The sequence below is a fragment of the Passer domesticus genome, chromosome 4 (assembly GCF_036417665.1).
Source record: "Passer domesticus isolate bPasDom1 chromosome 4, bPasDom1.hap1, whole genome shotgun sequence".
NCBI lineage: Eukaryota > Metazoa > Chordata > Aves > Passeriformes > Passeridae > Passer > Passer domesticus.
This window is the reverse complement of record NC_087477.1, coordinates 83,481,556-83,507,947: the sequence shown is the minus strand read 5'-3', so window position 1 is coordinate 83,507,947 and position 26,392 is coordinate 83,481,556. Positions and strand designations below refer to the sequence as shown.

General features: G+C 54.2%; 1 protein-coding gene across 1 annotated transcript in view; it reads left to right on the top strand.

The window, feature by feature from the left end:
* The window catches only part of SFXN5 (sideroflexin 5), a 101,726-nt gene that overhangs the window by 256 nt on the left and 75,078 nt on the right, over positions 1-26,392 (top strand). Inside the window, exons 2-3 of the mRNA XM_064419176.1 lie at positions 8,822-8,890; positions 16,638-16,715. Of these exons, the coding sequence (XP_064275246.1) occupies positions 8,822-8,890; positions 16,638-16,715 (147 nt within the window). The remainder of the gene's footprint in view (positions 1-8,821; positions 8,891-16,637; positions 16,716-26,392) is intronic.

Here is a 26,392-nt window from a genome sequence, read left to right as displayed (position 1 = left end):
CGCTCCGCCCCGCCCCTCCCGCGGTGCCGCGCGCCGATTGGCCCGCGGCCCCCGCGCCATTGGCCGGCCGAGCTGTCAGTCAGAGCCGCCGCCCCCTGCCCGCGGCGGGTCCCGCGGCGGCGGGCGCTGGCGCGGCCCCGCGCGCCCCTGTGGCGCGGCGCGCAGCGCGGCGGGCGCGGGGCCCGGGGGTCGCGGGTTCGAGCCCCCGCGGGTCCCGGTGTGGCATGGCGGGGGCGCGTCCTTCCCCCTCGGGGTGCTGGCGGGGAATGGGCTCTGCCCGGGGCGGCTCCGGGATGAGCAGGGCTCCCAGGAGCCGGGGATGCTCCAGGTGGGCGCTTTGCCAGCCTCACCTGGCCGAGTGCAGCCCTGGTGCCAAAGGATGGAGGGGTGGCTGGTGACCCCCAGAATCTGTATAGTACAACAGATTGTTATTATGTCCTCCCCACCTGGCATCTGAGAGGGGCGAGCAGCCCGTGGTCGGTCACACGCCTGGCCCCAGGTGAGCAGGGCAGGTGCAGGCGGGCCCTGCTGCCACCCCCAGCGGGGATGACCAGAGAGGACCTGTGCTGGTGGGACCATTTGTGCTGATACAAACGCTCATCAAACCCGTGTCAGTCCCTCCTGAGCTGGGCAGGACTCCCTGGAGGAGCTGCTCCTTACCTTGGGCATGTCCCACCACTGGGACAACCCCCACGGGGACATTCCCACCATCACAGCAACCCAAAACCCCGACTGAACCCCGACGAACCCCTGTTTAACCCCAGTCTGACCCCACACCTGTGCTTGGCTTGACCCACCCGCCTTTGGGCTGAGCTGTGGATTTCTCAGGGACCATTCCCCGGTGGATCCATTCCACGGTGGATCTGTTCCATGGTGATCCATTCCATGGTGGGGCCACTCTGTGATGGGGCCATTCCATGGTGGGGCCATTCCGTGGTGGATCTCCTGCCTCTCCCAACACCCCACATCCCTCGGGGCTTGGAGCAACCTGGGCCAGCAGAGGGGTCCAGGGAATGGGATTAGGAATGGGAACGGGACTGGCAATGGGAACAGAAATGGGAGTGGGGGTTTGGGGCTCTGTAGGTGACAGAGCACATCCTCAGAGCCCCAGGGAGGGGCTGACTCCCCATGGGACGTAGGGAAGCTCCAGCTGGGGAGTTTTTAATGAGGAGGAGGAAGACTAGAGGCTCCCTGCTCCCTCCTGGCAGTGCCTCAGGCATGGAGCTGCTCCTTCTCCTCTCAGGGAGCAGCTGGCACTGGGGCAGCCCAGCCCCTCCATCCCTGCCAGGGACCCCTCCATGGAGGGCCCAGCCTCTCCCTCCCTATCCCAGACTGTTCCATGGAGAGCTCAGCCCCTCCATCCCTGCCCCAGCCCCTCCATCCCTGCCCCAGCCCCTCCATCCCTGCCCCAGCCCCTCCAGTTCCCTATTTCCCCCATCCTGAGCGTGGTGTTTCCTTCCAGACTCTGTGCTGGAGGAGCCCAGCGCATTCCCAGGGGGTCAGGGATCCCCAGCCAGGGGGTCAGGGATCCCCAGCCTTCCCTGCCAGCTGCTCTGTGCTCTCCCAGCCCCTCCCTGCCCTGCCCAGCTCTGGCTGTGTCAGACCTCAGCTGGAGCTGCCCAAGCCTGCTCCTTGTCCAGGGCAGGGTGAGCTGAAATCCCCAATTCCAGCTGGATCCCGCTGGGATGGCAGCACTCCTGGGGCAGCTCTGGGGCTGTGCAGAGGCTCAGGGGCTGGCACAGGGGCTGGCACAGACCCAGGGCACCCCTTTCCCTGCAGGAGAACGAGAGCAGCTCTTCCCATCCTGGGCTGGGACAGAGAGGGAGCAGAGCCGGCCCTGGGGCTCCTCCAGGGCACAATTCCCTTCCCTCTGCAGCTCCAGCAGGAGCTGGGCAGGAGGGGCAGGGTTTGGGGCAGGGTTTGGGGGGCAGGAGGGGCAGGATTTGGGGACCGGGGGGCAGGATTTGGGCAGCAGGAGGGTCAGGATTTGGGCAGCAGGAGGGTCAGGATTTGGGCAGCAGGAGGGGCAGGATTTGGGCAGCAGGAGGGTCAGGATTTGGGCAGCAGGAGGGTCAGGATTTGGGCAGCAGGAGGGGCAGGATTTGGGCAGCAGGATTTGGGCAGCTGCAGCCCAGAGCCCTGTGGGGTGTGAGACCCCTTCCCTGCCCGTTTGCTCTGCAGCATTCTGCCGAGTCACCTTTCCCAGCTCCCTCCAAGAGGCTCCCTGGGAACGGGGCTATTTTTAGGTGAAAGAAGAAATGAGGACGTTGGACTGATAATGTGTGATAAGGACTTAATTTTCTGACAAGCAGGGCTAATTTGTTGGAAATGCTCCCTTTCCCCCCCTGTATTTCCTGATTTTGTTCCTCTGAGGGTTTGCTGAGCTCTCCCTCTGCCAAGGCTGTTCCCAGTGCCTGGAGCCCAGACATTTATCCTGGGCTAAGTCCATGCCAGGGGTCCCTGCCATGGCAGGGGCACTGGAGGAGCTTTGAGGTCCTTTCCAAGCCAAACCACCCAGGATTCCGTGTCTGGGATGTCCCCGCAGTGGGACAGAGGTGCAGGAGGTCAGGAGGTGCCTCAGCTGCTGCTCAGCGTGAGGCTCCTGTTCAATAAAAGGGATCAAAGTCCTCTCCTGGAGGGATGTCCCTGTGGAGAAGGGGCTGCCTTGAAGGGGGAGAAGGATCCTGGAATCACAGCCTGGTTTGGGTGGGAAGGGACCTCAAAGCCCACCCAGTGCCACCCCTGCCATGGCAGGGACACCTCCCTCTGTCCCAGGTGTCCAGCCTGGCCTTGGGCACTGCCAGGGATCCAGGGATTCTCTGGGAATTCCAGCCCAGCCCCTGCCCACCCTCCCAGCCAGCAATTCCTTGCCAAGATCCCAGCCCAATCTGCCCTTGGCCAGTGGCAGCCATTCCCTGTGTCCTGTCCCTCTGTCCCTTGTCCCCAGTCCCTCTGCAGCTCTCCTGGAGCCCCTTCGGGATTCCCTGGATTTTTCCCTTCTCCAGGGGAACATTCCCAGCTCTCCAGCCTGGCTCCAGCCCTGCAGCAGCTCTGGGGTCTCCTCTGGATTCATTCCAGCAGTTCCAGGTCCCCCTGTTGTTGCTTTTTTCCACCTCCACCACCCAGGACTGGGTTTAAAGGGGAATTTGTTGGTGTCTGTTCTGGTTTTAACCCCCAGCTCCTGCTCCTGGCAGGTTCCTGTGCCCTGCCCTGGCCCTGCCCCTGGTGCAGGAGCTTCTCCCATTGGAATCTTGGCTCCTGAACTGTGGAAACCCAAATTAAAGCCATCAAAGGGATTCCAGTTTCAGCCCAAACTTGCAGTGGGCTGGACAAGCCCACAAATGAGACAGTCCCATTGCTCAGTGCCTTCAGTTGCCTTCATCTTGTTTGCCTTACCTTAAATCTCTCCTGATTAACTCAAAGCTGGCATCAGCCTGGTTTGGAGCTCAACCCCACCCCAAGCCTGCGTGCTTTTTGCTCTGGCTTAATTAAGTGCTGTGTAACACCAGGCTGTAATTAAAGTGGTGAAGCTGTCCGTGCCCTGCTCTTCCCAGGGCTGCCCAGCACGGGCTCCTTGGAATTCTTTTCCTCCTGAAGGTGACTAACAGCTCCCAATGGCCTCTCACCTTCTCTCAGATGTTTCCCTGTGGTTTTGGGGATGGGCTGGACCTTCAGGGCTGCTCCTGAGCTGCTCTGTGCCCTGGGAATCAGCATGGCCAGGCAGCTCCTGGTGCTGCAGGCTGCTGAGAAAGGGTCCAAAATATCCCAAATTAACCAGGGGGAATTGGTGATGCTCACTGTGCTGCAGTTCACTCCAGCTGCTGCTCCAGCAGCCGAAGGAGCCAGGGGTGGATATTTGGGACAGCAGAACTCATCTCAGGGGCTCCCACGGGGGTGGCAGCAGGGCTGGCACGAGCCTGGCACAGGAACCAGCTCCAGGGAGCCCTGGGCTGGGCTGGCAGGGAGGGCAGGGGCTGCTCCTCCATCCCATCTCCATTCCTGACTGCTCTAGGTTTGCTGGATCACAGAATTCCTGACTGCTTTGGGTTGGGAAGGACCCAAAATCCCACCCAGTGCCACCCCTGCCATGGCAGGAACACCTCCCACTGTCTCAGGTGCTCCAGCCCCAGTGTCCAACCTGGCCTGGGCACTGCCAGGGATCCAGGGGCAGCCACAGCTGCTCTGGGAATTCCTGTGCCAGGGCCTCACAGCTTCCCAGGGAAGAATTTCCCCAAATTTCTGAATTATTGGGAATTGCTGTGGGGTTTGTTATTTGTGGGGTTTTTTGGTTTTGTTTTTTTTTTCCTTGTGTTTTGTGTGCAGCTCTGTGAAAGCCAAACTTGAACTGGAAAAAGCTCATTTGGGTTGCAGTCAGGAGCAGAGGCTGCTGGAAGCAGGGCTGCCCTGGCTGATGGCATGGCCATCCATGCCAAGGGAGGCAGCTTTGCCCTGCACGGAAAGGGAACAAACAGCGGGCACTGCCAGGGCTGGGGAGCAGCAAAACACAGAGGGCTTGTGGGGCAGGGCTGAGCTGTGCCTGGGCAGGAGGGGCAGGGAGCGTGGAGAGGGAGCCCTGGGGGCCTGGGACTGAGCCTGGCCCTGGGACTGAGCCTGGCCCTGGGACTGAGCCTGGCCCTGGGATTGAGCCTGGCCCTGGGACTGAGCCTGGCCCTGGGCTTGAGCCTGGCCCTGGGACTGAGCCTGGCCCTGGGCTTGAGCCTGGCCCTGGGACTGAGCCTGGCCCTGGGATTGAGCTTGGCCCTGGGACTGAGCCTGGCCCTGGGCTTGAGCCTGGCCCTGGGCTTGAGCCTGGCCCTGGGCTTGAGCCTGGCCCTGGGATTGAGCCTGGCTCTGGGCTTGAGCGTGCCTCTGGTTGAATGGAGCCCTGATGGTCAGGGTTTGAGCCTGGTTCTAGTTAAGATGGAGCCCAAGGAGCCCTAGTAGGTCTGCTTTGAGCCCGGCTCTGGCTTTGAGTGAAGCCTTCATGGTCTGGGTTTGAGCCTGGCTCTAGTTGAGGTGGAGCCGAGGGAGCCCTGGGGGCCTGGGACTGAGCCTGGCTCTGGGATTGAACCTGACCCTGGGATTGAGCCTGGTTCTAGTTGAGATGGAGCTCAAGGAGCCCTGGTGGCTCTGGTTTGAGCCTGGCTCTGGTTGAGTGGAGCCTTCATGGTCTCAGTTTGAGCCTTGCTCTGGGATTGAGCTTGGCCCTGGGATTGAGGCTGGTTCTAGTTGAGATGGAGCTCAACAAGCCATGGTGGTCAGGGTTTAGGCCTGGCTCTGCATTCGAGCCTGGCCCTGGTTGAAGTGGAGCCCTAGTGGCTCTGGGTTTAAGCCTGGCTCTGGGTTTAGGCCTGGCTCTGGGTTTAGGCCTGGTTCTGGGTTTAAGCCTGGCTCTGGGTTGAGCCTGGCTCTGGGTTGAGCCTGGTCTCAGAGGACTCTTGTTGTGGGGCAGTGAGGCCCTGACTGACCAGAGCTCCACCAAACCTGCTCAGACCCAGCTCCCCCGATGGCTTTGGGGCTCTGTGAGCACAGGATGGACAAGCTCAGGCAGCAGCTCCTGGAACAAATCCCTGGCTTGGGGTGCCCAGAGCAGCTGGGGCTGCCCTGGATCCTGGCAGTGCCCAGGCCAGGCTGGACACTGGGGCTGGAGCACCTGGGACAGTGGCAGTGTCCCTGCCATGGCAGGGGTGGGATTTTGGGTCCTTCCCACCCAAAGCATTCCCTGATTTCGGGGTTTGGGCACTCCCCCGGCCATGGGCAGGAGAGGAGCAGGGAAGGTGAGCCTGGGATAACATCAGGGTAGGGCTGAGTGCTCAGACCTGTCCTGGAGCTGGGCCTGAGCGCTCAGACCTGTCCTGGAGCTGGGCCTGAGTTTTCAGACCTGTCCTGGAGCTGGGCCTGAGCGCTCAGACCTGTCCTGGAGCTGGGCTTTGCTGCTCAGACCTGTCCTGGAGCTGGGTCTGAGCGCTCAGACCTGTCCTGGAGCTGGGCTTTGCTGCTCAGACCTGTCCTGGAGCTGGGTCTGAGCGCTCAGACCTGTCCTGGAGCTGGGTCTGAGCGCTCAGACCTGTCCTGGAGCTGGGCTTTGCTGCTCAGACCTGTCCTGGAGCTGGGCTTTGCTGCTCAGACCTGTCCTGGAGCTGGGTCTGAGCGCTCAGACCTGTCCTGGAGCTGGGCCTGAGTTTTCAGACCTGTCCTTGAGCTGGGCCTGGCTGAGCTCAGTGCCACCCAAAGCCTCCCAAGGGCCTGGGCAGCTGGGAAAGGGAACTGATAATTCCAAAGGCATTTCCATGCTGCCCCTGGAACCTGAGGGCTCCTTCCCCCTCCCTTGCCATCCCCTCCTAGGTCAAGTGGGTGTAAAACACTGATGTTCCATTTCATTCCATTAATTTCCATTTAATTCCTTTAATTTCCATTTAATTCCATTAAATTCCATTTGGTGTTGCTTTTCTCAGTGTGGCACAGAGACAAAGGCAGTGGGCAAGTCAAGGCCACTCAGGCTCAGAATCCCCCAGTCCTGCTGCTGGTGAAGGCAGCAATTCCAGCAGGTTAGCAGCAATTCCAGCTGGTTAGCAGCAATTCCAGCTGGTTAGCAGCAATTCCAGCAGGTTAGCAGCAATCCCAAGTATTTAGCAATAATTTTGGTGTTAGGTAGCAGTAATTCCAGCTGGTTAGCAGTAATTCCAAGTGGTTTTTTAGCAGCAATTCCAGCTGGTTAGCAGCAATCCCAAGTATTTAACAGCAATTCCAAGTATTTAGCAATAATTCCAAGTGTTAATTTAGCAGCAATTCCAGCAGGTTAGCAGCAATCCCAAGTGTTTAGCAGCAATCCCAAGAGTGTAGCACTAATTCCTGGAGTTAGTTTAGCAGTAATTCCAGCTGGTTAGCAGAAACTCCAAGTGTTTAACAGTAATTTTAGCTGGTTATCAGCAACTCCAGCAGGTTAGCAGCAATTCCAGCTGGTTGGCAGCAATCCCAAGAGTTTAGCACTAATTCCTGAAGTTAGTTTAGCAGTAATTCCAACAGGTTAGCAGTAACTCCAAGTGTTTAGCAGCAATCCCAAGAGTTTAGCACTAATTCCTGAAGTTAGTTTAGCAGTAATTCCAACAGGTTAGCAGTAACTCCAAGTGTTTAGCAGCAATCCCAAGTGTTTAGCACTAATTCCTGAAGTTAGTTTAGCAGTAATTCCAACAGGTTAGCAGTAACTCCAAGTGTTTAGCAGCAATTCCAGCAGGTTAGCAGCAATCCCAAGTGTTTAGCAGCAATTTGAAGTGTTTAGCACTAATTTTTGGAGTTAGTTTAGCAGTAATTCCAGCAGGTTATCAGTAATTCCAGCAGGTTAACAGCAGTTCCAGCAGGTTGGCAGCAATCCCAAGAGTTTAGCACTAATTCCTGGGGTTAGTTTAGCAGTAATTCCAGCTGGTTAGCAGTAATTCCAAGTGTTTAACAGTAATTTTAGCTGGTTATCAGCAGCTCCAGCAGGTTAGCAGCAATTCCAGCAGGTTAGCAGCAGCTCCAGCAGGTTGGCAGCAATCCCAAGAGTTTAGCAGCAGTCCCAAGAGTTTAGCAGCAATCCCAAGAGTGTAGCACTAATTCCTGGAGTGAGCTGAGCAGCAGTCCCAGCTGCCCTGGGCCTCTGTGGGCACTGTGGGGTGGGCAGGGGCTGGCTGCTGCTCCCTGGGATTGCTCAGGGCTGCCTGAGTCAGGAGTTGCTCACTCCCCCAGCCCTGGCACGTGCTGCCATCTGCAGCAATCCCAAACCCAAAACAAAAGGGAGGCAGCAAAATGTCAAGCTCAAATCCGCTGGAAAGTACCAGAATTAGCATTAATTGGATCCATGCTAATTAAAAACCGCTGTGCTTTCTCCCTGGAGTTGTGTGGGGCTGTTTAGTTCCACTGGGGGTGTTGGGTTGGTGTTTTTGGGGCAGAACCTGGGGGAGTTGGTGAGGCCAGGCTGCAGTGGGTGGGCAGCAGTGCCTGAGTCCCTTGCAGAGGAATTCCTGCAGGAATCAGGGGGATCCCTGCAGGAGCAGGGAAGCAGCAGCACGTTCTGGGAAGAGGTGCCAGCAGTGATTAAACACCCTTCCCACTGCTCCATCCACACTCCAGGCTTTTATTTATAGCCCAGCCCTGCAGAAGGAGCCCAGCAGGAGATGGGCCACGTGAGGATGCAGAATTCCCAGGATCCCAGAGCTCCTGATGGCCCTGGCCATGATCCACATCCCAATGGGCTCTGGGAGATGGGGAGAGCAGCAGGGCTGGGCCGCCCTGGGGGTCTGGAATTCACCTGCCTCTGGCTCCTGGAATCCAGCCGGGGTAGCAGTGATGGTGTCCATGTGTCCCAAGGGCTCCCAATCCCTCAATATTTCATGGTCTGGGGCTTGGCGTTGGTACAAACTCCACTGATATTTTTATTTTCACTCTCTAAATACTGAGCTGTGGTTCCTCCTTTCCTCTGGAGCTGCCCATGACCTTCCCCTGCTGTTTCCCAGACCCTTTCCCCTCCTTGCAGACTCTTCTCCCAGGCTGGAGCCCTGAGCAGCCTGGCCTGGCTGGGCTGGCTCTTGGTGGCACTTTGGGAATAATCCAGGCTGGCTGTGCCTGTGTAGGGATGGAAAAGCTGCAAAGAGCCTCAAGAGGCTTTTGCTGGGAGCAAAGGGAGGGATCCCTTTGGGTGCTGTGGATTCCCCATCCCAAATTACCAGCAAATACCTCCTATATTATTTATTTTCAGCTGCTGCTTCACTCTGCAAAGGAAATAAACCCTGAAAGGCCATTTCTCACTGAACGTGATGATTTTTTTTTGTCTCCTGTTTTCCAGACTTCATTTTATGGCAGATTCAGGCACTTCCTGGACATCATCGACCCCCGCACCCTGTTTGTGACCGAGGTAATGTGTGCTCTCCTCTTTTGGCCAGGGCTGGCTGTCAGGCAGCTGGAGGTGAAAACCAATCTCTGCAGTGAGCAGCAGGAGTAATGAGCCCGTGTTTGCACTGGGTTTGTGTCTCACAGCTGATTGATTGCCCCGAGGAGTGCTGTTAAATCTGGAACAGAAACTTGCCTGGCATCAGGCACCACCTCCCCCAGCTCCCTCTGCCACCTGAGCTGGGCTTGGGCAAAATTGCCATGGATTTTTGTCTTCTCAGGAGGAAAACTCCTGCAGGTTTTCATGGCCAAAATGCAGATGGGGGAAAGAGAGAGCAAATGTGAATTCCATGGACAGGATGGGTTGTGGTGCAGCTCGGCAGGGGCTGCACTCCAGAAGTCTTGGCTGTCCTTTCTCCTCAGGTCTTGGCTGTGCTTTCTCCTCAGGTCTTGGCTGTGCTTTTTCCTCAGTTCTTGCCCTGTTTGTAGCAGAATTTGGGGATGCTGCCCCTTTATTTCCATTTGGTGTTGTCCAGCCTCACTGCAGCTCTGTGCTTCCACCAGATAATGCCTGAGGGTGATGGGGAGCCCTGGGGAAGGAACAGTTCTGCTCCTGCTCTGGAACTCTGCCCTTTGGCCAGAAAACTCTGGAATTTCAGTGAAGGGCACCTCTCTTTTCCTTTTTATTGTATCTTTTTCCCCAATGTCCTCCCTGAACCTCCTGTCCCTGTTCCCTGGAGCAGAGCCCGACCCCCCCGGCTGTCCCCTCCTGGCAGGAGCTGTGCAGAGCCACAAGGGCCCCTGAGCCTCCTTTGCTCCAGGCTGAGCCCCTTCCCAGCTCCTCAGGGATTCTGCAGCCCCTTCCCAGCTCCCTCAGGGATTCTGCAGCCCCTTCCCAGCTCCCTCAGGGATTCTGCAGCCCTTCCCAGCTCCCTCAGGGATTCTGCAGCCCCTTCCCAGCTCCCTCAGGGATTCTGCAGCCCCTTCCCAGCTCCCTCAGGGATTCTGCAGCCCCTTCCCAGCTCCCTCAGGGATTCTGCAGCCCCTTCCCAGCTCCCTCAGGGATTCTGCAGCCCCTTCCCAGCTCTCTCAGCCCCTCCTGGGGCTCCATTCCCTTCCCAGCCCGTTTTAAGGGCTGAATCTCTGCTGCTCTTGGGGGTTTTCCTGCTCGTGGCTCTCCAGGGGTGCAGTGGGTTTGGGCTCCTGGCTGAGCTCAGCTCCTGTCTGAAGCCCTTGGCGTGAGCCCAGCTCAGCCACACAGCTCTCCACCTTCCCGTGGTCACCTGCTGAAACCTTGCCAGGTTTTGGGGAGGTTGGGCAGGGTGTGGGTTCAGAGGGGTCAGTTGGTGTAAGTTCATTTTTCCAGACAGCTTTTGGTGAGGTTCTTTCAGGGAGGTGAAACCCAGGGAATAACAAGAACAAAGTCTGAGTGGCCCAGTTTTATCCTGGGTGAAAACTGAGCAGTTTTGGGTCCCAGAGTGAGCCTCAACAGAGCAGGGAGGTGTGGTGTCCATCTCTGGGACTGGGCTGGACTTCAGGAACAGCTTGGGGCATTCCAGGGAGGGAAATGCCCTCTGACATTTCCTCTGGGGTGTGAATTCCATGGCAGGGATGCCTCAGGAGACCTGAACGTCCCTGGTGATGTCCCCACAAATTCCCTTGGCAGAACAATCACCTGGGTGACTTCTCAGGGCACAAAATCTGCCTTTTGCTCGCTCTGCTCGCTCTGCTCCGTGTGTTTGCCATAACTGGGGGGTGCAGTTGTAGAACCCCAAGGTTTTTGCCTTCCTTTGGTAACTGAGGGGCAGTGACAGCCAGGAAGGGTTTGCTGAGCCCCAGGCGTGTGCAGGGAGCTCCCTCCCTCTGACAGATGGCTGCATCTCCCAGCCCAGGGCTGCAGGGAACAAACAAATCCTGCTTGCCTCGGAGGGGAAAAAGAGGAGATGGAGGAGTGTCTGATGGGAGTGGAGGTGAACCCAGGGAAAACGCTGGGAAATGGGGCGAGATTGAATCTTTAAAATAGTTTTATTTTTAATTGCTTTTATTTGTATTTTTAATTTTTAATTTTTTTTATTTTAATCCTTTTTTTTTTTTTGGCGGCTGTGTGTTCCATGGTGGCATCCTGCTGTGTTGTGAGGAGGGGTGAGGGGTGCTGAGGATCATCAGTGCCACTCCTCCCTCACTCATTCACTTTTCAGTAAAGCAGATTCTGAGCACAGTTAGAAACTTCCTTGTGTTCCAGAGGCCCTTGAGGAGGGAAAATGCTGGGGGGATGGCCCTGGGTTGTGTGGTAGCTGTGCTTTTATCTGCTGGGGGGACACCCACCCCCGTGGCACCGGGCACAGCTGAGGGCACGGGGGCTGCAGCATGGCACGGTGACACTGGTGACACTGGTGAGAGTGGTGGCACTGGTGGCAGTGCTGGCAGTGCTGCAGCCCCTCTGGGGAGCAGCTCTGGTGACTCTCACTCCCCACCGGCTCTCCCGTGGAACCATCCCTTGGCAGCTGCACCCCTGCAGACCCCTGCTCTGGGAGGGAAACGTGTCTGTCCTGGCAGGGGCAGCCAGGGCTGTCCCCAGGCTGTCCCTCGGGGCCTCAGGGCCTGGCCCTGGCACCTGCAGGGTCAGATGATTGCAGTAATGCTTTTAATTGCTGTGTAATGAGGAAGGTCCGTCAGGGCAGCAGATGTTTTGATCAGTGGGCTCATGGCATGTGCCACGAGCCTGTCAGCACTCTGTGGGAAGGAGGAACAGCAATTCCCAGTGCAACCAGAACCCAGGAGAGCTCCCGGGGCTGCTCTTGCTCTGTCTCATTGTTCAGAGCCTGGAGCTGCAGAGCATCTTGCATTCCCATATTTGGGGCTGAAATGGAAGCAGGATTAGATGTATGTTATTTATATGAACGCTACCTTCTTACTCAGCAGATTGTCTGTCTGTGTTTATTCAGTGTCACAGCTGCTGGCTCCACTCGAACAAAAAGTTTCTGGCTCCTCTTGTCTGTCACTGTGGATCCAATACAATGGGGCCAGCTGGAGTCAAGTCTGCCATGTGTGTCACCCTGGGGAGCAGGGAGACAGGGCCCAGGCTGGGCTGGGACACAGCTGGGCCTCCACAGCTGGACCTCTACAGCTGGACTTCCACAGCTGGATCCCCCAGCTGGATCCCCCCCAGCTGATCCCCCCATCTGGACCCCCCCAGTTGATCCCCCAGCCTCGGCAGCTGCTGCTGGCCACGGGACCCTTGGGCTGGGGCACATCCCCCTGGCCATGGCTGGGCTGGAGGTGGAACCCGTGGAGATCAGGGCACACAGAGGTCATGGCCAGAACCCCAGGGTGACAGTCCCAGGGTGAGCCCAGGGTGACAGTACCAGTGAACCCAGGGTGACAGTCCCAGGGTGACAATACCAGGATGACAGTTCCATGGTGACAGTCCCAGTGTGACAGTGCCAGTGTGCCCAGTGTGACAGTCCCAGTGTGACAGTCCCAGGGTGACAGTCCCAGGGTGAGCCCAGTGTGACAATCCCATGGTGACAGTCCCAGGGTGACAGTCCCAGTGAACCCAGGGTGACAGTCCCAGGGTGACAGTCCCAGGGTGACAGTCCCAGGGTGACAATACCAGGATGACAGTTCCATGGTGACAGTCCCAGGGTGACAGTGCCAGTGTGCCCAGAGTGACAGTCCCAGGGTGACAGTCCCAGGGTGACAGTCCCAGGGTGACAGTCCTAGTGAGCCCAGGGTGAGCCCAGTGTGACAGTTCCCAGTGTGACAGTCCCAGTGAACCCAGTGTGACAGTCCCAGTGTGACAGTCCCAGTGAACCCAGTGTGACAGTCCCAGTGTGACAGTCCCAGTGAACCCAGTGTGACAGTCCCAGGGTGACAGTCCCAGGGTGACAGTCCCAGTGAACCCAGTGTGACAGTTCCCAGTGTGACAGTTCCCAGTGTGACAGTTCCCAGTGTGACAGTCCCAGGGTGACGCCAGGCTGTCCCCTGAGCCCAGCCCATCCATGGCACACGTGTCTGGTGTCCCCCTGTCCCCGGGGTGACCCTGCAGTGGCCCTGGCAGGAGCGGGTGGAGCTGGCACAGCCCTGCCTGTGCCCTGTGTGGCACAGGTGGCTCTGAGGCTGCTCCCAGAGCAGCCAGGGGACAGGGACAGCTCAGGCTGCAGGGGCTCTGCACGGGTGGCACCCCCTGGGCTGTCCCTGGGTCCCTGGGCTGGCAGGGCTCGGGGGTGGCCACCAGCCCAGGGCTCACCTCCTGCTGGGGCTGCTCTTCCTCCTCCTGAGCACCAGCCTGGGGAGAAGGGGGCTCAGGGGGAGCTGCTGCCTCTGCACAGCCCCCTGAGAGGCTGGAGCCAGCTGGGAGCTGGGCTCTGCTCCAGGGGACAGGGACAGGAGAGGGGACAGCCCCGGGGGAGCCTCAGGGTGGGCATCAGCAGGGGTTTCCCCATGGAAAGGGGGTCAGGAATTGGGAGTGCCCAGGGCAGGGTGGAATGTCCATCCTGGGGATTTCAGAGCCCTGTGGCTGTGGCACGTGGGGACAGGGGCAGTGGTGGCCCTGGCAGTGCTGGCATGGTTGGACTGGTCTCAGGATTCCAGCCTGAGCAGTGCTGGGGTGTGTGGTTCTGTGCCTCCCACTGATCAGGGCTGGGTGCAGCAGTGGCAGGGTTTGGGCCATGCTCTCCTCTCCAGAAGGTCCCTGAGGTGCTGTCCTGGCCCCCAGTGACCCCAGTGTGTGCCAGGAGCCCCTTGACAGAGGGCTGCAGGGGCTGGATCCCAACCCCACCAGAGATCCCATGGGTGGAGGCTCATCCCAGCTGTGGTGGGACATGCACAGCCACCCCCAGGCTGAGGGACCAGCCCTGGCCCATTCCCTGTCCCATCCCAGCTGGAACCCCAGTCCTGTCCCATTCCCTGTCCCATCCCATCTGCAATCCCAGCCCTGGCCCATCCCTGCTGCAATCCCAGCCCTGGTTCATTCCCTGGCCCATTCTTGCTGCAGTCTCAGCCCTGACCCATTCCCTGTCCTATCCCAGTTGGAATCCAAGCCCTGGCCCATCCCTGCTCCTTCCAGAGCTGCAATGCCAGCCCTTTCTCATTCCCTGTCCCACTCCAGCTGGAACCCAAGCCCTGCCCCATTCTCTTCTCCTTCCAGAGCTGCAGTCCCAGCCCTAGCCCATCCCTGCTCCTTCCAGAGCTGGAATCCCAGCCCTGGCCCATCCCAGCTGGAATCCCAGCCCTGCCCCATTCCCTGCCCCATTCCCTGGCCCAGTCCCATCCCAACTGGAATCCTATTCCCTATCCCTATTCCCTGCCCCATCCCCTGTCCCAGCCCAGCTGGAATCCCATCCCCAGTCCCATTCCCTGCCCCATCCCCATTCCCAGCACAGCTAGAGCCCCGTTCCCACCCGTTCCCACCCATTCCCTTCTGTTCCCACCCGTGCCCAGCCGTTCCCACCCGTTCCCACCCGTGCCCACCCGTGCCCACCCGTGCCCAGCCGTTCCCACCCGTGCCCACCCGTGCCCACCCGTGCCCACCCGTGCCCACCCGTGCCCAGCCGTGCCCAGCCGTGCTGCCCGTGCCCAGCCGTGCCCGGCCGTGCGGGGTGCTGTCCCGGCTGCAGGAGCTGTGGGGCTGGCAGGGCTGAGCCCCGAGAGCATCCCCGCTGCAGATGGTCTGTCTGGCACCCATTGTGAGAGCCGAGACCCCAGCAGCCACCGCTAGAAGTGCTCGAGGTTTTTTCCTCTGAGGAAAGGGGGTATGGGAGGAACGAGACACTCCGGGGGAAAATTAAAAAAAAACCTGCTTGTGGGTTTGTTTTTTTTTTTAATCAGGGATGCTGTAAAATCTCGAGTGACACTTCATCCCACAGACAGCAGCAGAGAAAGCAAGCAACAATAAATATTGAAACAGTGGCACAACCTTGCAGACAGAGCTGGTTCTTGCTGCTGGGAGGGAGCTGAAGTGTAATTTTAGACATCAGCAGCCACGGAGAGGAGCTGGGAGCTGCCTGGCACTCGGAGCTGCTGCACGTGGCACAGTTTGCTCCTGCCTTTTGGAGGCGCTGGTTAAGAGAACGTGCCTGACTTTTCCAGGAGGAACAGGAGCAAACCCTAATTTTTCCCTGCATTTGGGGGCTGGGGGTGTTTGGTGGCAGCACCTGGGCAGCTCAAGCTGTGTGACAGCATCTCCTGAGCTCGCTTTGACACTTGGTTCACTTGTTTGTGTCCCCCTCTTTTGTCCCCCTCAGGACCACTGGCAGTGCTGCTGCACACTCCTGTCTCTGCAAAACTTCCCTGTTGGACATGTTGCAACGAATTTGTCACAGTTCTATTTTTTAAAAGCATTTAGTCCTATTTGTAAAGCCATCTATTTCTAGTTCTGTCTTTCTCTCAACAATGTCTGTCCTGTTCCACAGTATTTTTAAGGTAGTATTTCTTCTCTTAAAGTTTGCACACAGATATGTTTTTTCTCCTCACAATGTCTGTCTTCCGTATATTTTAAATGAGTATTTATTACATTAAAATTTGCATGCAGGTACGCAGTGTGTAAACTTTCTGTTAAGTTTTGCAGGTTTTTTACAAACCCGTTTCCCACAGTTCCCCGCTGTCCCCAGGGAGCTGGGAGAGGGAATTTGTGGAGCCGGCGATTTTTAAAAGCCAGCCCCAGCTTTTTTGTTTGCTGTTTGTTACCATTCTAAACAAGATGGGATCTGGCCAGGGTTGTTATAGTAACTACTGAGACTTCCTCAGGAGAAAGGGGAAAAAATAGCAGCGGGCCCCATTCATGCCTTGCTGCAGCTCTCCATTCAGAGCTGCTCCGGGAGAGGGGAGGGGATTTCGGGGATTTCAGGGATTCAGGGACAAAACCACATCCCCCTCATGAGCACATTAGATAATATGGAATGATGTCGGTTTAATTGTGCATCATTATATATGGTTATATTTAGAAATGGAAGTGGTAGTTAATGTAATATAATGTGATATAAATAATGGTTAATGTGGTTAAAATGTAATATAATGTGATATAAAAAATGGTTAATATAATGCAATGTAATATATAGAATAGAACAATATAATATATTATTATATGATATACATATACATAATATAGTATATAATAATATAATGCAATATGGTATTATATGATATAATCTAATATAATGCAATATAAGGTAATATAATGTAATAATATATAATGATATATTATAATATAATAAAATACAATATATATGAAATTATATATTACATAATATATAATATATAATATATAATATATAATATATAATATATAATATATAATATATAATATAAAATAATAATATTATATATACTATATAATGTATAATATATAACATATAATATTATATGATATTATATATTATATAATATATATGATATTATAGTATAAAATATAGTATATAATAATATAATGCAGTATGATATGATATGATGTAATCTAATGCAATATAATGTAATAATATATAATGTAATGTAATGTAGCAATATAATATAATATAATATAATATAATATAATATAATATAATATAATATAATATAATATAATATAATATAATATAATATAATATAATATAATATAATATAATATAATATAATATAATATAATATAATATATTTTTGGCACCCTGGGACAGTGGGAGGTGTCCCTGCCCATCCAGGTGGACAGTCCTTAAAGTCCCTCCCACCCCAGGGTTCCATGATGTGATTTCCCTGGAATACAGCATTTATTCTGTATTTTTATCCCTGTTCCCTTGCAGAGCCGCCTGAAGGAAGCGGTGCAGCTGCTGGAGGATTACAAACACGGCACTCTGCCCCCAGGAGTCACCAACAAAGAGGTCAGAGGGGAAAACTCTCCCTTTTCTGCTTCTTCCTGCAGTGCCGTGGGGAGGGCTCTGCTGAAGGGCATTTCTGGTGTTCCTCTGGGCAAATACAAACTGCTCACACAATTAAAGGGGAAAAAATGTCATTTTTTAGCTGGATGGAAGCTTTTTGTCACTCCTGTGGGTTCTCTAGCAGCAGCTGTGCAGCTCAGGCCCTGCCCCATTCCTTACAATAATTTCCATTTCTGCCCCAATCCCAGCCTTGTCTGGGTGTTCCTTACAATAATTTCCATTTCTGCCCCAATCCCAGCCTTGTCTGGGTGTTCCTTACAATAATTTCCATTTCTGCCCCAATCCCAGCCTTGTCTGGGTGTTCCTTACAATAATTTCCATTTCTGCCCCAATCCCAGCCTTGTTTGGGCTGTTCCTTACAATAATTTCCATTTCTGCCCCAATCCCAGCCTTGTTTGGGCTGTTCCTGTGCAGTAATTTCCATTTCTGCCCCAATCCCAGCCTGGTCTGGGCTGTTCCTTACAATAATTTCCATTTCTGTCCCAATCCCAGCCTTGTTTGGGCTGTTCCTGTGCAATAATTTCCATTTCTGCCCCAGCCCCAAGCTCGTCTGGGCTGCATCATGGAGGGATGGGCTGGGTGATCCCTCCAAGACCACATCAGTCCTGTTTCCTGGGCTTTTTCCCAATATTCCTCTGCACGTGGAACTTGTGGAAGCAGAGATGAGGATTTAAGGGGAATCAAACTGCTTTTGGAGTGTTTTACCTCCAAATCAATGCCATGAAACAAAAACCATCCATTCTTTTGTGGGTGTTACCTGAAACTCTTTCCCATTCCTGTCCATGTTTTTTGCCCAGAATATGGAGGGTTTTGCCTGGAATATGGAGGTTTTTGCCCAGAATATAGAGGTTTTTGCCTGGAATATGGAGGTTTTAACCCATAATATAGAGGTTTTTGCCTAGAATATGGAGTTTTAGCCCAGGCTGTTCCTGGCTGCTGCCAAACCTGGCATTTCACAGGGTGTGCTCTGCTGGGCAGCTGCTGATCCCTGCCAGGATTTGGGAAGCACAGACTCCACCAGGGCTGGGAGTCTTGTCTGGACCCTGGCACCAACCCAGGGGCTTTTTTATGGCTCTGTTTGTGCTCCCAGCACAAAAGGAATCAGTTCTGGGTGATTTATGGCCTGTGAAGGTGAACTTCTGTCAGGGCTGCCTGAGGGGTGCACTCCCAATAAACAGGGATGGAGGTGCTGGGGAGCTTTGCCCCACACCCTGTAGGTCAAAAAACCTCTTTTACCTTTTTTCCCTGTCCACAAGTGATAATTCCTTCTCATCAAAGACAAACAGAGCGGGTAAATGAAGGAAATGAAAACGTTTCACTTCAGAAAGGGGCAGCTGGTGTGGAGGGTGCTGTGCTGGGGAGGAGGAGCAGCTCCCACGGAACATAAATGGGAAATTGTCACAGCGCAGGGACCTGCTGCTCTCCTGTGGCACTGTGCTCTTCCAGGCAGCACTGGGGGCAGGAGAAGGGATGGGGAGGAGAAGGGATTGGGGAGGAGAAGGGATGGGGAGGAGAAGGGATGGGGAGGAGAAGGGATTGGGGAGGAGAAAGGATTGGGAAAGAGAAGGGATTGGGGAGGAGAAGGGATTGGGGAGGAGAAGGGATTGGGGAGGAGAAGGGATTGGGGAGGAGAAGGGATTGGGAAAGAGAAGGGATTGGGAAGGAGAAGGGATTGGAGAGGAGAAGGGATTGGGGAGGAGAAGGGATTGGGGAGGAGAAGGGATTGGGAAAGAGAAGGGATTGGGGAGGAGAAGGGATTGGGGAGGAGAAGGGATTGGGAAAGAGAAGGGATTGGGGAGGAGAAGGGATTGGGGAGGAGAAGGGATTGGGGAGGAGAAGGGATTGGGGAGGAGAAGGGATTGGGGAGGAGAAGGGATTGGGAAAGAGAAGGGATTGGGGAGGAGAAGGGATTGGGGAGGAGAAGGGATTGGGGAGGAGAAGGGATTGGGAAAGAGAAGGGATTGGGGAGGAGAAGGGATTGGGGAGGAGAAGGGATTGGGAAAGAGAAGGGATTGGGGAGGAGAAGGGATTGGGGAGGAGAAGGGATGGGAAGGAGAAGGGATGGGGAGGAGAAGGGATTGGGGAGGAGAAGGGATAGGGAGGAGAAGGGATTAGAAGGAAGGGAGGGATTGGGAGAAAGGAAGGGATTGGGAGGGAGGGATTGGGGAGGAGAAGGGATTGGAAGGAAGGGAGGGATTGGGAAGGAGAAGGGATGGGAAAGAGGAATTGGGGAGGAGAAGAGGTTGGGGAGGAGGAAGAGATGGGAAGGAGGAGGCATTGATTGGGGAGGAGAAGGGACAGGAAGGAGGGATTGGGAGGGAGGGATTGGGAAGGAGAAGGGATTGGGAAGGAGAAGGGATTGGGAAGGAGAAGGGATTGGGAGGAAGGGAGGGATTGAGAAGGGATTGGGAGCCAGGGACTGGGAAGGAGGGGTTGATTGGGGAGGAGAAGGGATGGGAAGGAGGAGGGATGGGAAGGAGAAGGGACTGAGAAGGAGAAGGGATTGATTGGGGAGGAGAAGAGACTGGGAAAGAGAAAGGATGGGAGGGAGGGATTGATTGGGAGGGAGAAGGGATGGGAAGGATGCAGGGATGGGAAAGAGAAGGGATTAGGAAGCAGGAAGGGACAGGAAGGAGAAGGGAAGGGAAGGAGAAGGGATGGCATTGATTGGGAAGGAGAAGGAAGGGAAGGGAAGGAGGCAGGGAGGGAGCAGGAGGGAGGCAGCAGCAGTGACTCAGCCCCATCTGCCCGAGGCAGATGACACACAGCCACTCTCTGTGACAAACCACGCAGACTTGTGACCTACATTTAGCAGAGTGACACAGCCAGGCTCTTCCCAGAGTTCATTCAGAATTCCAGTGGGGGAGAGCCTCCTGTGCAGGGGGTGAGGCTGAGCAGGCTGGGAGGAAATCCAGGTGAGGGAGGGGAAGGAAATGATGGGAGAAGTTGGGAAATGGGGCATGGGAAATGTTCTGTGCTAAGGACAGTGGGTTTGTGGTGAAACAGCCCCAGCTCCCTTTGCTTACAGAGGTGTCACAGGGGTTTGGGTGGGACTGCAGCAAGAGCTGCCTGTGTTTAATAACTGCATTAATTAAATAACTGCACTATTAATTAAATTACTGCATTAATTAAACCAGAGCACAGCAGAGCCCGAGTGACCATTTCCATCCCTGAGTGACCATTCCATCCAGGCCAGCTGGACAGGGCCTGCAGCACCCTGGGAGGTGCCCCTGCCATGGCAGGGCTGCAGCAACCTTCAGGTCCCCCCAGCCCAAAGCATTCCAGGTGCCAGGCTATGGGGCTGGAATGTTGTCCCAGGGTGCCACAGGCACTGTGAGGAGGGGCAGCATGCAGGGACAGGCAGCAGGTGACCCCAGGGAGCCCAGGCTGCTGTGGGACACTCAGAGCCAGGATTCTGGGGCGGCTGCAGCTGCCTGGGGAGCTGGGGAGGGATCCCTGCAGCAGCAGGGCTGCTCCTGCTGTGCCCCTGGGGCTGTGGGACAGGGGGAAACGGGGCAGTGCAATCAGGGAATGGTTCAGGCTGGAAGAGCCTCTGAGATCAACCATTCCAGCCATTCCCCAGCACTGCCACCACTGCCCATGTCCCCAAGGGCCACAGGGCTCTGAAATGCCCCGGGGATGGGGACTCTACCCTGCCCTTTCCAGGAAGGAATTCTCCCACTGGAATTCTCCCTGAGGCCGTTCCCTCTCCTCCTGTCCCTGTTCCCTGGGAGCAGAGCCCCAAGCCCCTCACTCCCATTGTCCCCACCCCAAATTTGATCCAAAGCCACCTGGAAAATGCATTGTTGCTTTCCTGGAGTTAACACTGACACTTTTCCTGGCTTCTCCGTGCCCCACTCTCTGCAGGACGGGCTCTGGCTGAGAGGCAGTGACAATGTGCAGTTTTCTGGTGCTGATTTGGGGCAGGGGAGCTCTGGAGAGGAGCCTGGTTTGTGGTGTCACACCTGCAGGGTTTGGTGTGGGGACGAGGGGCTGAGCCACATGTGCCACTCTGCTGGAGGCAAATTTGATTTTTGACTCATTTTGGGGGGTTTTAGCCCTGTGTGACTGGGATCTGAGCTGATCCCTCTGATCCCCGTGGGCAGGCAGTGGGTGTTGGAGCTGTGCCCTGGGAAGCCTGGGAGGATAAATCACAGTTACTGCTCCCCAGAAAGGCTGGGTGGCACTCCAGTGATGTCCAGGCAGAACTGACTTTATCTCCTGCAGGAACTGCTTCCTGTTTGGTGCTTGAACCCCTCGTGCAGGAATTGCCACTCACTTCCAAACATTTAAAAGCTTTGGTGAAACCTTCTCAAAACCACAACAGACGACTGAAGAGAGGAGATGATATGGCAGAGGATTTGTCCCAGCTTGTGCTGATGCACACAATGGAGTTTTTGCCCTTTGACTGTGAGAGCCCAGCAGCACAGAGCTCCCCTGGCACACTCAGGAGCTTTGGGCTGGACGTGGCACCCCCAGACCAGCCCGAGCTCCCCTCAGAGGCTCAAGCCCGGCTCTGGGCAGGGTTTCAGAGCGTGAATCCCCCCAGAAGGCAGCGTCCCCCCCGAGGAGGCAGCTCAGAGCTCAGGCAGACGGGTTGTTTTGACAGAGCTCTTCACCAAGCTCTGCTGCGGCTCTGGCGGAGCAGCGTGTGACAGAGCTCCAATCCCTGCGCCTCATTCAGGAATCCACGGCGAGGGTGGCAGGAGCTGCAGCCTCCCAGCAGCTCAGCACAGTCCCTGGCGCCTGCTGAGATGGTTTCACCACATGAGGAGTGGAAAACACAGAGCCTAAAGCTATGTCACAGCAAGCAGCTCCTCCACACGCAGCTTCTTGACAGGGCTCTGGTGGAAGCAGCCTTGCTCTGCTGCATTTCCCAGGCAGATTTTTCCAAATGAGCTGGAATGGAACAGTTATGGGCTATCTAAAGATAAAAAAACCCTCCCAGGAGCTGTGATTGTGCTTGCAGCACTTCCCCAGGACCATCTCTGAGCATTTGCAGGAGAAATGCTGGAGCACTGGGCAGCAGCAGTGCCAGCTCTGCCCTTCCCCTCTCCACCCTTCCAGAGGCTCCTGGTCCTCCTCCTGAACTGGATTTCGCTGCTCAGGAAAGTGCCCATTAACTCAAGGTGGGAAAAAGCCATTTCTGGGGCCTCATTAGCCAAAATGAAGAATTGATCTCTCACCTGTCGATAGCTGCTGCACCGCTGAGAGCTCCTCACTGAGGGGGGCTCTGGGCTTTGTTCCTACCTCAGAAAGATGTTTTAAAAACAGGATTTTCAGCCTGGCTCTATCAATTATGTGGTCAGCAAAACACAGGAGAAAGAGCTGCTTGATCAGTATTTATTCAGGGGAGCAAGAAAACACACTCCATTTCTTCAGCTGAGCTTATTTCCTCGAGTTTTTATTAAAATATTTAAAGCCAGGCTTGTTTTTTTATTAAATATGCAGCTGAGTGTTAAAATGCCCCCAGCCCCAAATATTCTGTGCAGTGGGAATAGCCCACACTGTCATTAATCCCCCTCTCCAGCAGGCTCTTAGGATTTCCTAATTTTCCTTGAAATGAAAAGTTATCTTTGGTAACTGCACCTGTTTGGGGTGGTTTTCTGCTCCCTTGGCTGTTGGGATTTAATATTTGGGAAGGAGTAGGGAAGATGTTTGGGGGAGAAAGCCCCTGATGGCCTTGGGGAGGTGAATTTGGGTGAGGGAACCCTGTGGATCCAGAAATATTTGATGGAAACAACAGCTGTTTGTTAGGAGGGCTGAGAAGGTTTAGAAATTTCTAAATTTTTGCTGTGCGAAGCCCGAGGGAATTGTTGGGTTTGGTGAAATTCCTCCTCCCTGGCTCTGCCTGTCCTCCTGGGGCAGAGGGTGAGGTGGCAGCTGCTGGTCCCTGTGTCCCTGTCATCCCCCTGTCCCAAAACCAGGGTCCTGAGAAGGGAGGTGGGGAGGGAAAGGGAATGTGGAGGATTTGTGCTGATGGAGGAACTGCTCCAGTGGTCACTTAGGCACCACCTGCTGCAGCTCTGCAGGAGTGGGCTCATGGAGTCACGGGATGGGCTGGGCTGCAAGGGACCTCAAAGCCACCCAGGGACACCTCCCACTGTCCCAGGCTGCTCCAGCCTGGCCTTGGGCACTGCCAGGGATCCAGGGATTCTCTGGGAATTCCAGCCCAGCCCCTGCCCACCCTCCCAGCCAGCAATTCCTTGCCAAGATCCCAGCCCAATCTCCCCTTGGCCAGTGGCAGCCATTCCCTGTGTCCTGTCCCTCTGTCCCTTGTCCCCAGTCCCTCTGCAGCTCTCCTGGAGCCCCTGCAGGGACTCTGAGCATCCCCTGGATTTTTCCCTTCTCCAGGGGAACATTCCCAGCTCTCCAGCCTGGCTCCAGCCCTGCAGCAGCTCCTGGCCCTGTTAGTGCCCCTCCATAGGGATCCCTTCATTGTTTGCACTGTGTGCTCCTCCTGTCACCACAAATCCCAGAAGGTCTGGGCTGGAAGGGACCTCGAGGATCACCCAGTGCCACCTCTGCCATGGCAGGGACACCTGCCACTGTCCCAGGCTGCTCCTTCAAGTGGCCCCGTGGCACCTCAGCCAGGATTTCTCAGGGATTGGGAGTGGGGTGTGCTGAGGGTCTGTCCCTGCCCGTGATGTCCCATTGCTGGATGTCCCATTGCTGGATGTCCCAGTCCCAGATGTCCCTTTGCTGGCTGTCCCTGTCCCCATTGTCCCTGTCCCTCCTGTTCCTGTCCCTCCTGTCCCTGTCCCTCCTGTCCCTGTCCCTCCTGTCCCTGTCCCGCTGTCCCCAGCCCGGTGGCAGCTCCCGGGGCTGGCAGGCTCTGTCCCCGTCCCCGCTGTCCCTGTCCGGGGCTGGCAGGCTCTGTCCCCGTCCCCGCTGTCCCTGTCCGGGGCTGGCAGGCTCTGTCCCAGCCCGGTGGCTGCTGTGAGTGGGAAGGTGCAAATGACACACGCGAGGGCTCGGGGAGCCAATTTGCAGCAGAAGGTGAGACTGTAACGTATCCAATTCCAGCTGCAGGCAGGGCAGGCAGTCCCGAGGAGCCTCCTGGAGGGAAGGCTTCATTTCAGGGAATGGTTCATCCCTGAAAGCAGGGCTGCAAAATGCAGCCTGCCAAACAGGGACCAGCTTGCTCAGACGTGGCCTCTTCCCTGCTTTGGGAATGCTGGTTGTGAAAAACGTCAGTCGCTTGTTTTTAAAATTTTTAAAAAGTTTAATCGTAATCAAATGGTTGTAGCAATAGTAATATAATTAGAGTAAATTGAGCAGATGAGGTTAGGACAATATGCGACAATAAAAACAAAGAGATACAGATGTCCAGGTGCCTTTTGCAGGCATCACAAGCCCGAAAAAGGACCCCCATTAAAAGAGGATTAACCCTTAAAAACACCAGCCTGTTGCATATTCATACACCTCACACATGATGCATAAATTCCATTCAAACACAGGATTCTGTCTGGTCATTGTCAACTTTTTCCTCTTAATCCTAATTGTGTCTTCATGTCTGAGCGAGGTGGGAAGAAGTTAGTTTTCTGCTGATAAGGGAGCAATAAATTCCCTTTCTCTGAAAGATTCAGGTGTCCTGTGGCTCCTATCTGGTGTGAGTCCTTTCTTAAGAAAAAGTATCTTAAATAGCATAGTTTCTATCTTAACATTATGTTATAACCTAAACCTATATTTAACACACTATTTAAAAAAATTAAATATAGCACAACTTTCTAACATAACACATACAATATTCATTTTAATACTTGTGAAAAGCCAATCATAAAATTCACATTTTTCACACTGGTGCTGAGTTTAGCCTCCATGCAAGAGGCCGTACCAACTGCAGGGCATAATGGTGTGGCTTTTGTCCCTTATCCCTTTATCCCACTGATTTGGGGGGTTGCATCTGTGTCCCCTGAGTGTGTGAGTCCCTCTGGCACCCTGTCCCAGAGCCCAGCACAGCCTGGGGACAGATTGGTGCTGGCAGGGCAGCACTGCTGTGGGGGAGGCAGCACCCGGTGCCCCCCAGCCCCAGAGGGGCTGAAATCCCTCCTGCTCATGCACAGCTGCTTCTCCTGGGGGGTTTTGTGCTCCAGAAAAACCCTCTGCAAGGCTGAGGAACCTCGGGTGTGCTCAGGGTCTGGGCACCCAAGATGCGCCTTGGGAGATTTGCAGGTGAATGTCAGCACTGGGGGGATTTCGTGATGAACTTCAGGTTTAATCATCACTTCTTCCCCCAAAACGCTTGAATTTTCTTAGCTGGAATTCCCTGCAGTCAGTCCCTGTCTGAACTGCATTTCCTTCCCCTCGCAGGCTGAATTTTGCCTGGGTAGGAAGAGCTGGCTCCAAGTATTGCCCAGCATGCTGGAAAGCTGCTGGAAATGGGGACCAGAGCCCTGATTTCCCCCACTTGTGGGTTCCCACCGCTGCACCCTGCACCTGAGCAAGCAGAGGGACGCAGAGGTGACACCTCAGCCCTGCCTGCGTCCCTGTCCCCATCCCGGCTGCTCCTGCCAGCAGAGAGAGGCAAAGCGCCGCACAGCAGCAGGGCTGGGGGCTGCAGGGGGAGCGGTGCTCTTCCCGCAGAGATCGGCAGTTTCTATGCCAGCCAGAGGTTTGAGGCGCAGCTCATCAATGGAATTGTGAGAAATGCTGCCCACCTTCAAAAAAATCAAAAGGTTTATTAAAGCCTGATCAAAAACACAACAGAAGACTGAAGAGAGAAAATATTACAGCGCCAGGAGCAGAGGATTTTTCCCACCATGTGCTCACACACAACGGAGCTTTTGCCTTTTAACCCTTTAGCCCCTCCCAAAGTCCTGTCCATCGACCCCTTTTTGTTGTCCAGGGGTGGAGTTCACTGCCTTAAACCTTGATTGGGGTCAGGTGCTGCCACAGTAACAACCCAAATGTCCTCCCAAATGTCCCAAACCCAGGCCACCCCTGAGAGCAGCACAAGGGGGTAAAACAGAACTAGAAATCTAGAAAACGTCTATTAATTCTCCGTTAAACATATATACATATGTATATATACTTCTCTCTATTAATTATCTATTAAACAAATACATATATACACACTTCTCTCTATTAATTCTCTGTTAAACATACATACATATATATACATCTTTCTATTCTATTAAACATATACATATATATAATTCTGTCTATTAATTCTCTATTAAACATACATATATACTTTTCTCTGTTAATTCTCTATTAAACATGTATACATATATATACTTCTCTCTATTAAACATAAATATACTTCTCTCTATTCTTTATTAAACATATATACATCTATATATACCTCTCTCTATTAATTCTCTATTAAACATATATACATCTATATTTCTTCTTTATTAAATACATATACATATATATACTTCTCTCTATTAATTCTCTATTAAATATATATATACTTATCTCTATTAATTCCGTATTAAACATATATACATATATATATTTCTCTCTATTAATTCTCTATTAAACATATATATACTTCTCTCTATTAATTCTCTATTAAATATATATATACTTCTCTCTATTAATTCTCTCTTAAGCATATATACAGATATATATATTAATTCTTTATTAAACATATATATATATGCATATACTTC